At 29.7% G+C, this 12018-nt stretch overlaps 2 protein-coding genes across 3 annotated transcripts; both read right to left on the minus strand.

Annotated features, from left to right (window-relative positions):
* Positions 1–1490: 1490 nt before the first annotated feature.
* On the minus strand, positions 1491–3007 carry LOC120147704. 2 transcript variants are annotated; one of them, XM_039161015.1, is made up of 5 exons: positions 2840–3000; positions 2368–2475; positions 2236–2300; positions 1600–2117; positions 1491–1501 (listed from the first exon to the last, which is right to left on the minus strand). In XM_039161015.1, exons 1-4 carry the CDS (start codon positions 2948–2950, stop codon positions 1955–1957), a joined length of 447 nt encoding a protein of 148 aa, XP_039016946.1. In that variant the 5' UTR covers positions 2951–3000; the 3' UTR covers positions 1491–1501; positions 1600–1954. The 2 variants fall into 2 exon arrangements, with proteins under 2 accessions (XP_039016946.1, XP_039016947.1); XM_039161016.1 differs by lacking the exon at positions 1491–1501 and having other exon boundaries at positions 2088–2117; positions 2241–2300; positions 2840–3007.
* Positions 3008–4149: 1142 nt separating this feature from the next.
* On the minus strand, positions 4150–5002 carry LOC120147519 (myb-related protein 315-like). The gene is made up of 3 exons (XM_039160872.1): positions 4867–5002; positions 4669–4791; positions 4150–4595 (listed from the first exon to the last, which is right to left on the minus strand). Exons 1-3 carry the CDS (start codon positions 5000–5002, stop codon positions 4150–4152), a joined length of 705 nt encoding a protein of 234 aa, XP_039016803.1.
* Positions 5003–12018: the final 7016 nt, after the last annotated feature.

The following is a 12018-nucleotide window of genomic DNA, read 5'->3' on the forward strand; positions in this document are numbered from 1 at the left end:
AATATATATATATATATATATATTTCTATTTATTTTCTATATTTTTATTTAATTCTTTTTATTCATTATTATATTATATTATTTTTTTTAAATTTTTTGTCTTTATTATTATATATATTATTTTATTATTTTATATACCTATACAAACCTACCTAACCCCACATTATCTTCATTCACTAAATTTTTCCTCCCCCAATTTCGTTGAAATGATAGGAGAGTTGTTTAATATTATTATATATATATATATATATATATATATATATATATATATTTAAACATTACCATATATATATATTATTAACTATTATTTTTGTAAATCTTTATGTATATATATACATATTTTTATAATTAATATATATATATATATATATATATTCTATTTATTTTCTATGTTTTTTATTTAATTTCGTTTTTATTCATTATTATTATATTATATATTTATTTTTAAATCTTTTATCTTTATTATTATAATATATTATTTTATTATTATATTACTTATACAAACCTACCTAACCCCACATTTGTCTTCATTCACTAAATGTTTCCTCCCCAATTCGTTGAAATGATAGGAGAGTTTATTAATTAATATTAGTATATATATATTATTAATATGATGTTGTTTTTTATCTATTTATTTATTATGTGTATATGTTATCTTACTATTATTATCTTATATTTAATTTACTTCATTTTTTTATTTTGTTTATTATATTTTATTCACGTTATTTATTTATCTTTTTTATTTTTTTGTTTACTTTATTTATTTATTTTATTTTATTTTCTATGTTTCTTTATTTACATGTTTATTTTATTTACCTTTTATCTTACTTTTTCATTCCTTTATTCTTTTTATTTTACTTTCTCTATTTTATTCATTTATTTTTATTTGTACTTTTATATCTAACACATTTCTTGACTTTTTAAGGATATCTTCAAATCAATCTAAGGTAAGCAATTTGGATCGTTATTTATCTTTTAATTTTCTTAATTAAAGACAACTGGAAATTACATAGTACGAAAGGGCAGTTCAAGGGTGTTAACCCTTCCTTGATTGTAATCGACTCCCGAATCCGACACATCTTTGGTAAGACGCAGATCATAAAGAAATAAGATATCCGATATACCCATTTGTTTTAAAATAAAAGATCGGTGGCGACTCCAATCCATTTTCCTAAGTCGAAGCCCAATTCCGGAGTCCAACCGAAAGACGGTTCCGACAGAGCTTAATGGTTGAAGGATAATTAGAATATTCAAAAGTTTAAGGACTAATTTAGAATGAGAGTCATAGTTTGAAGATGAAACTAGAATATTCAAAAGATCAATTTAAAATGAGGATTATAATATGAGGACGTATGATGCAATTAACTCATTTTTTATAATGTCAACCTCATTGTTCAAAATTTCCAAATAAACCATTTTTATTCTTTATAGGTAACAAAATTAGTTCTCAATATTTAATTATTTTTCAATTTTGCCCATAAAATTTTTAAACAACATCAACCTTGTTATTTCAAAAAATTCAAATAAACCTTTACTATAACCGGGTACATCAGATTCGAACATCCGATCAGAGTACTGCACATAACATCATATTCGAACATGATATTCATTATTAGTATTCAGATTTAGACAATCTAATGGAAACATATACAATAGCAGTTTCTCCTTTCATTAAACATATAAAAAGAACAATTAAGTTAAAAAAAACATCGCATTTTCTCAGTCCACAAGAAAAGGGAAGCAACAATAATATCGAGATGGAAAGCAAATCATTTGTTTCGACGAACAATCCCTCTTTTACCTGGAAAACAAGTTGAGTCCAGAAACTAAACCAATGATGAATGCTCCTCAAAAGAATACTTACGTTATCCGAGCCTCCGAAAAAACCAAGCAACACAAAGATGATCCTGACTAAGAGATTAAGACAGTGTTCTAGAGGGACTAACTCGGGTAATCAGAGGTCTTTCGATGACTTCCTTTTAGATGGATCCCGGCTGAGTCCATGCTTCTTCAATGATTTGATATAATCTCTCATGAGGGTAAACTTGTTGCTCCCAAGATTATAGAAGTAGTCCCAAGAATATATTCCGGTTTTATGCAAATCATCGAAAACTAACCTGATCCGTCCACCCGGAAATAACACAAGTATCAATAAACAAGGGAAAACTCATTCAATCCAACCATACGTAAACTCTATCAAGTAAAATGATCAAACGAATAACTTAGAGAAGCTACCTAACCCCATAGTTTCCTACAGGTTCAGCAGACATTATCCCGACATGGCGTCTTCCGGATATAACCTGAGAAAGGAACCTCAAGAAATCACAAACCAAACTTGCTCATCTAAAAGAGAGAGAAATTAAAAACCTTTTCACCGCCGATTGACCGAATCTTGCCATCAGCAGCAGGGCTGTAAACTCTCAAAAACTCTGCTGACAAGCTAAACTTGATGCCATTTGCATACTCCACATCTACCTGAATTCGTTTTTCAACATGGCACATGAGAATTTCAGTACGAGGATAGATATACAATCTACACAGCATGAATCAAAGAAAATTTAATGTCACTGCCATTAAAAAACAGATTAAGCAATATATATAACTCGAAATTCTGAAGAAAAGAAAACGTAAATTCGCAAGAAGGAAATTCAATAATTCGACAAGTAAACTAATCTATAACTTTTTTTGGCAATTTTCATAATCACCCAAATGATTATTTCCACTTCCAAAGAGACAAAATAAAGCAAAAATCAAATGGGTGCTCAAAAAACTTATGTAGATAAGATTATATACCTAAAGAAAAAATAATACGAAAATAATTGGAAAACATAAAATATACACTTTTGGGTGCGTTAAGAGAGAAGCTTTTGAGGTGCGGTGCATCAACGAGAGTGTGGATCCTTTGAATTGCTCTCCGCATAGCCATAGATGAGCTGAACTGAGCTAACATTGTTTTGTTCGAACTGACTCGCTTTTTCTAGTGGGAAATACAGATTGTTGGATCTGATCCTTGCTTTTGTTGGACAATTTTGGCCCATTACGTTTAATATTTTAGGCTACTATTGGGCTTCATTTATCATTATTTTCTTCATTTCCCCTTCATTTTTAGACTTTATATATATATATATATATATAATATTTAAACTATATTTTTTTCAATTTTGATACATACAGATTTTTTATTAAATTTAATCCTTAATTTATTAATTAGTCTAAATTCTAAAAAAATTAATAAAAGTGTGACGTGCTATGATCTTATTAGTTTTTTAAGTGAGCTGTATAAAAGATTGTAAATTGTGACCCTCATTATAAATTAATTGTTTTATTTTTGAGATAAAATTTAATTATTTTATTCAATTGTGATGGTTTAATTAATTTATATATAAGAAACAAACCGAGTGGTATACACCCTGTGTTTATGTATCAGTTGGTCTAAACAAACTCCAATAAAGCTTTTTCTAAAAGCACATATCAATGTTGAAGATAATATTAAAATATAAATATCTCTGAATTCTAATAATTAAACTTTAAAAAAATATTTTTTAATTAATGAATAATAATTTAAACCAAACCAAAGTAGAGAAAACTTTATCAGGTTGGCCCTTTCACGAAACTTTAATGTATTCTAATGCAGTTGGCAATAAATAAATAAAACAATGAAGTCATAAATTATTTATCCAAAATTTATATAAAGCAGTGACGAAAGCAGTGACGATTGCATTGACGAAACTTGAATATTTGATGATCATGTAGTGATCTCATGATTAAGTTTAAATTATTTGGTGTTCTATAATTATTTAGTCAAATCTGTCACTATAATTTGTTATGCTGTCAATTCATACCATTTCTTTTCCCATTTTACTTTTGCTGAGGCTTGCTTTACTAATCAGATTGACCCTATGATTATGAGAAAATGCTACGACCAAACATACGTAAGAGATACGTCTACGTATCACCAAATAATGAGTACGAATTTATGCACAACACTTGCGATACTTGTGAAAAAGCAAAAGCTTGGAATCTTTAATAATGATATATGTGACAAACTGATAATATAAAGAAATTTATACAGTTTCACCAAACCACAGAAATTTCTTTAAAAACATGGCTTTCTTGATAAGAGTTTCACAGCCTAAACACAAACCTTCATCAATCTGAATCACTTTTCTTTTCCCAGGAGGAATGAATTTTTGGTTCCAGAGGAATAAAGTTTTCATCCCATGAGAGAAATGAATCCACACAATCAACCCATTGCTTCAAAGAGTCTTCTTCTTGAGCCATTGAAGGATTGTTGGATCCTTCCATCAAAAACGAAGATGTGTATGAAGAATCCAAATCGAAGCTTCCACACAACATTACGTAGTCGTTCAACAAATCATTTGTTTCACCCAAAGTCACTTGAATTTCTTCAACCTCCTTGCATGGAGCATCATCCGACTTTGACCTATCTTCTTGTTTCTTATTACCATCGGTTTTCTCGACAGGCTTGTGTGTCACGGGGTCTAAACCGAGCAGCTTTCTTGATTTTAGTATTCCAATGATTCTTGATTTCATTGTCGGTTCGACCGGGAAAATGCGAAGCAATCTTAGACCACCTGGAATTAAAATCTCAACATCTGCAATCTGTGGTTATATATTCATGAACTGGGTGATGTTTTTACCTGTTACCGAGACGAGAATGAAGAAGAACAATCTCATCTTCTTGGAATTCCGTAAATGATCCTCTCTTAAGATCTGGTCTAAGATAATTTATCCATCTTAATCTGCAACTTTTCCCCCATCTTGAAAGACCTGCATTGTACCATACAAATCAGACCAAAAACATAACTATAATAAGCACTTGATATGCAAGAAGAGAAACATTACCGGCAAGCTTGGGAACATGTCGCCAGAAAGGAATAGTACCATTGTTGAAGATAAAGTTCATCAGCTTATGATCTTCGTTGATCGTCCATGGACCTCGTTTTAATCCAACTTTATCGCAACAAGGCTTTCCTCCCATTTTCAAAAAAACAAAATAGAAATCTGAAAAGGGTCTTTAGATGCTAAGCTAACTGATGTTGTACAAGAAAAGAAAAAAAAAGACAAATATAGATGATGATTGAACGCATGAATGATTTACAAGTGTGTATATATATGGAGTAAACGTGGGTCGTTTTCGTTGACAAATTTTATTCGTGCAACTAGCCTTTCTTCTCCTCGGTTTTCGATTAATTTACATTAAAACCAAGGAAAGTTTTAAGACAGTTTCAGGGATTTTGTTTTCTGCCCAGTTATTGATGCTGGAGATGTTCCTTCACCAGATACCCAAAGTGCTCTCTAATTCCAACCCTGGATTTACTTGAGTTTTGTAAAAGGAAAATTGCTCCTACTCTATTCTTTTTAAATAATTTAATTTAACATAATATTATCCTTTAATTATAATATTATTATCATATTTATAATGATTTTTTTAGTAATAATAACTATTTTTATTGAATAAATAAGGAGGAAATTCAATAAAAAATATAATATTAAAGAAAAAAAGTTTATAAAATATACAATAAACTAATCGCATCAACTTGACATTTTCTCTTAAAATAATAATAAAAAAATAATTATTAAAATCATGTGATGATCTAAAATAGGAATAGATCAATAAAATAGTCAACTAAATATAAATAAAAAAGACAATAACGAATTCAATAATTAAAAAAGTGTGGTATAAAAATAGATAAAAATATTGAACAAATAATGAAAAAATATAACAAAATATCCATCAAGGTTATAACTAAACTAGACAAAAAAAAAAAAGTAAAGTAAACTCACTCGTGTTTTTTGTTCAAGATAGTTTTAGTTGGTAATGAGAATGGTTAAGTCAGCAGTCAAACTCTGGGTTAGAAAACAACAAAACTGAAATAAAAACTCATGTCTTTCGTTCTTAGTTTTTCTTTTTCTTTTTTTCGTTTGAAATCAAATTAATGGTGTTTTAAGCAATCGTCTCCTGTTTTTCCTGTCTCTGTTTCTTTAGTTAAAATAATTTGCATCGTTTCGGTTGTTAAACGACTTTTAAGTTCTAACTAATCAAAATAATAATAATAATAATAATTATTCTGATGATCTTTTTTCACAAGAAACTTCAAAAGTATAATTATACGATTATCAAACCAGTATCGTATGTTATTGAATTATATTAAAATATCAAATGATAATAGAATGATAGTTAAATTTAAATTTTTATAATTTTTATAATATTGTAGTGATTCATTTCTAATAATTCCATAAATTTAATGATCATTTCATAATTTTAAAAGTTCAATAATTAAAATGATCATTAAATAAATTTAATAACATTAATTTGCAAGGAAATCGGAACTATTATTCATTTTAATATTACAATATTTTAAAATACATTTTCTAGTTAATTAGAATTGATGGGCAAAAAAATTATAATTAGGATTAAAATTAAATAATAATTAAAATAAAATTATTAAACTCAAATAATAACTCAATACATTTTTACTTTTTAATCAACAAGAATTTAGAGATTAAATATTATCTGCATAATTCGGACATTTTAATCTTATGATTTCCCAGTAGTTTCCCCCGTCTTTCTATCTAACACTGTAAATAGAATTGTGTTACATTAAATGAATCAAACTATATTCGCTACAAATAGTACATTTTAATTCACATGAAACCAATAATGTTATTGACAACATCTCAATAAGGTGTGCAGTACTCAAAAGAAAGTATTCTCAACGCACTAATCTAACTCCGTTGTTGGATGATGATGACATCTTACATTTACATTCAACAACCAAACCCATTTTATTTACGTTAAACTATTGTTTTTCCTTTAATTAAATACGGTATAAGTTTATTTCTTTATGATAATTTAAAATAAATTTTTAAAGATTTAGATGCATGAAGATTTTTTTTAAAACACTTTTTATTAAGACTTTTTCTACCGATAGAAAGAAATGGAAGACGAATTTTCGAGCAAAGAATAAGAGTAATTCTAATAGATACATAATTTATAATTTAAAATATATGAAAAAAATGAATAATTTAATCAATCGATCAAATATAATTATTCTTATAAGATTTTCATTCTTGTACTAAAGGTAAATTTTATATTTCGTCTTTTATTTTAATTGTTAATTTTAAGAAAAATAATGACTTGATCACCTATATTATCAATCTCTTTTATATAATTACTGAACTAAAATAATCATTTATTTTATAATGAACATATTAAAAATAATTTTAAATTGGATCCTTAATACTTTGAAATTTTTTATTTTTACACTCTCATTAGAGAAACAAAAAACTTTCTTCCTCCAAAAAATTATCTTCTTTTAACTCGCATTTAGCCAAATTGTCGGTGTTCTCGCTAATGATGAGAAACTTGGGAAAATTTGAGAGCTATCTAAATAACCAGAGTTTCATTGTCAACCGCCAAACACAGCAACCACAAGAAAACTCACCTCATCGACAGCCCAACAAAGAGCTCCGGTCCCAAAATCCACCGATACATCACAATCAGTCACTGCCACAACCCTGCTTTCCATCCCTGCATATATCAAGCCCACAATCAGAGACCACAATACCGATCTTGTTCCCCCATGATCGAGCCGGTATAAAAGACCATTGTCACAAAGCGAGCTATATTTGTGTAAAATTGAAGTTTCTGACGTATATACATATTTACTAAAGCATACTAAACACAATTCTTTAGACGTTTACATAAATTGGTATGCTTCAATTTGTCATTGTCAAAAGATCTATCTTTCGATGGTATTCTTCTAAATTGCAACGTATGGTGCAAGTTCTCTGAGTACGCACGTTGAGCTGCTACTGTTCTATAATGTATCATGTCTGTTCAAGTAATGGAAAGTAAAACAGGTATGTGACTGGTAAGGGTGATTTGTAAGTTTCATTTGAGCCTTTGATAAGTTGGTTGAATATGGTAGGATGTGGAAATCATCTCCAGAAAATAGGTGATCCTTTCCACTCTGTAGGTATTGTTCTACCATTAAGAATCTGCTTATGAACAAGGTGATGGGAAGAAGATTGATGGCAGAAGGTTCTTGTAGATGTTGAGCGAGGAAGCCTGGTAGGACAGTCCCAAATTGAGGTGAAGATGTTTATTCAAAGGTACTTTTGTGGTGTTTATGCATCATATTGTAATGCTGATGCATAAATCATTTCATAGTTGCTTAAGCATGGCCACATTTAATTCAGGTGCTTCCAGAGAAATTAGTTGAAGTCCAAGATTTTTGCTTGGCTGATGTTCTCATATAACTTGAAGTCCACTATTACCATATTTGGAACCAACACTTATGTTATTTTGGGTTTCATCTTGAAAACCAACTACCATTTTCCTATACGCCCAAATAAAACCCAAACCAATTTAACTAAGTATACACCATTAATCTCAAACCCTCACATTAACCTAAGGGATGTTCTTAAAACGGTAGTCAGTAGGTCAATGGCTTTGATATTAACGGTTCAAATGAGTTAGGGATGGGCATTGTAACATCCCAAAATACGGGTTAGTGATTAAATTGTAAAGTTCAGAATTTGGTGAATGATTTGTTCGGAAATATTTCCTAAAAGTTTATAGTAACTTATCAAGAATTAAAGGGCAAAATGGTCATTTTAGCATGAAAGATATTTCCCCAATAATATGAATGAATCACGTGGGGGTGGGGAAAAGTTATCTGAAAACTCTTTCTTCTTCCTTTCTTCTTCTCCAACCGTGAAAGCTAGGCAAAGGTAAGGGGTTTTCTGATTTGTTGATTATTTGTTAAATTAAAGGTTAGGTTTGATCATTAGATGATAACTAGCTTAAGGAAAGCTTAAGTTGTCTTATAATCAAAAGATGAAGAAGTTATAATAGATTTAAGAAAATGAGTTTTTATATGAAATTATGGGAAAGAGTTGATAAGTTGAATTTGAAGTTAAATTTGACTTGTCATCATGTTAATTAAGGAATATGAAGTGTTAAAATTGTATTTAGAACATATTGAAATTTGAGTATGATTCTTGAATTACATATGAATGATAGAATTTTGAAGTTATAGATGATTTTCATGGATATAAGTTGGTTTAAGTAATGGTAGTTGAGTTTAATGACATGATAGAGGTTTAAAATAGAAGAATTAAGTGAAGAATTGATGATTTTCGGGGTTAAAATACAATTTCTGGGTAGAGGGAACCGATACCCTGTGAAGGGAATCGATTCTCCCTCTTGGACGAAAATTCCAGTATGTGCAGGGGGAACAGATTCCCCCCTGGGGGGGTATCGATTCCCCGGGAACAGATTCCCCCTGGGGAGGTATCGATTCCCCCATAAATGAAAAAATGGAATTTGATTCATTAAATCAGTTTAAGTTATTAACATCAAGTTTAAAGTTTAGGCTTCTGATAGTTGTTTTGAAATGATATATTTATGTAGATATTGACCCTAAACAAGTTCCGGAATAATCAAAGGATTATAATCGAATCAAAGCAAGGCTAAGGTGAGTGCAATTTTAATTGTACTTATATTATTGAACGAACATTGGCTTGCGATGAGCCAATGATGGAGTTACTACGGTAAGAAGTGACTCTTAAAATGTTATTTGATATGTGATTCTTATATGTACATGAATACATGATATGCATAAACATAAGAGCATGAAACATAAGATATATGATATGATATACATGATTATATGCATATGTGATATATGCTATGAGATATGACCAATGTGAAATGAAATAAGCTATGTGAATATATGAAATGACATATGAATATGCAATATGTGATATGATATGAAATATATGGTTACACATACATGTGGTATGTGACAGAAGAGAAAGAATAAGTGATGAGAAATATATTCATAATAAATGCCCATAGTATATGATACGAGAGCTATAGGTATAGTTGGCATGCCAAGAGTCGAGGGTATTGTAGTCCTTCGGGACGTAGTGGTCCTACGGGACATATATAGCAGTCTTTCGGGATGAATACTGAACCAATGTTAGGTGCCCCATGAGGGAATTTATACGAGCTGTGGTGACAGCATTAGTGCACAACCTCAATGTACTCACATACCTCTATTCTCAATAATATACATGGGCAACAACAACAACAACATCAATATAATTGAAAGATAAATTAAAGTGAAAGTGGCACAAGAAGGTAAGTTTTACATGTGCATGATATGCTTATATATGTTATCGTGTAATAGATACATGCATATTGAAATGTCATGATCAAATGATAAGAATGCACATTCATGAATTTGTTGTTAAATGTTTATTTATTGCCTCACTAAGTCTATGACTTAGCATGTAAGTGATTTACACGTAGGTACCAAGAGACGAGAAGAACAAGAATAGAAGTGGCAAAGACAATATCATTACTACTAAGAGATCAGATCAGAAGTAATCGACAAAGTAGGTATTTGTTGTGTATAAAGTGTTGGCATGTAATAAGTCGTTAATTACGAGTACTCTGATTGAGTTTGTATTTTGTGGTCATTTTTATGTAAATTAACTTATTTTGTTTTAAACAAAGTTTTAAATTTCTCTGTTTTTCAAAAGAGTCAAAGTTTGAAAAGTCAATGTGACACCTCAGACTCGTATTCAAGTCGGGTACGGGTTGGGGTGTTACATTTAATGGCATCAGAGCTAAGGTTTAGTCGATTCTCGACATAAACCTGAGTTTAGAGCGTTTTATAAGGTATACATGCCAACAAAATAGTGAAAACTTCTGATCTGATGGAATAGTAAGTGTACTGTCTTGCTAATAAAATTAAAATACTATGTTATATTAGATATATGATCATAAGAGATTCTAAAGTTAAATACAAGGTGATAGACCTGAAGGTAATAGCATTCACTTGCCCTGGCCAGGCAGGGAGAAGAGCGAAAACCTCAGGGAATGCCTGTATAAGATTAGAGAGTGATTCATGATGTTGAATGATATTATGATGTGTTTTAATTTTATACTTCTATAATTCATAGAATAAATGTATTGAAAAGAGTTGAGAACACCTGAGTTTAAGGGTGAATTTGAGAAATGTTCCATTGTTATGGAAATTTGATTAAATGGTAGGAAGATAACATTAGAAAATTTTCATTTCTCTAAAGTGGAGAAGTTAAATTGAGTACTTTTATTACTACGTAGGTAAGCTAGAAGTATGGTGAATAAATGTCACCATAAGAGGGTTAAAATATCAAGTGACGTGGTTATCATTTGTAGAAGAATTTATGAATAAGTACATGAATGATCAGTTCATAAAACAAATGAAGCTCGAATATATGAGATTAACAAAGAAGTTACACATGCATGTGTATGAGTATAAGTTTAATAAGTTAAACAGATTTATTGTTGTGTTGATTTTGATTAGGAAGGATAAGGAAGAACATGTGATTGGTTGTTTAGGGCTTGCGCCTTAAATTAAAAGAGTGTTACTGGTTTTGAAATTGCTCTCAATTCAAGAAATGATTAATCGCGTTAAAATTCTATAGAGAGCTAAGAATAAAAGGATTAGAGAACAAAAACTTCAGATGATTAAGAGAATTAGTGTTTAATAGAGTTAAGCACCATTAAAGAAAGATAGAGATTCTAGCTTTCAACTTCAAACCAGATATGAATTAGTTGCATTCTCCGCCAGAGAATCAAATCAGATGAGAGTCAGACAGACTAAAGCGGTAGGGTCTGATATTTGAATATTAAATAAGGAGTTAATTGATGATAAGTCAGGGTTAAAGACAATCTTTGTGAATTGGGTTAAAAGCTTTGTTAGAAGTTATGAAAATTGAAGAAAAAAATTATTTTAAAGGGATATAAATAAGTTTAAGTATGTGTATGTGAGATAAGGATTTAAATGTTCAAGAGAAGATATAGAGTAATAGAAAAGTTTGAGAATGAGTAAGTCGGTGAACAATTTATAAGATAAAGGAAGTTATAATGTTCGATTTTAATCAGAGAAATAATATTGCGTGTGAGTAAAAGTCCAAGTTTGAAAAGTTGAGTAA

This window comes from Hibiscus syriacus, unplaced genomic scaffold, assembly GCF_006381635.1.
Source record: "Hibiscus syriacus cultivar Baekdansim isolate YM2019G1 unplaced genomic scaffold, ASM638163v2 tig00110940_pilon, whole genome shotgun sequence".
Lineage (NCBI taxonomy): Eukaryota > Viridiplantae > Streptophyta > Magnoliopsida > Malvales > Malvaceae > Hibiscus > Hibiscus syriacus.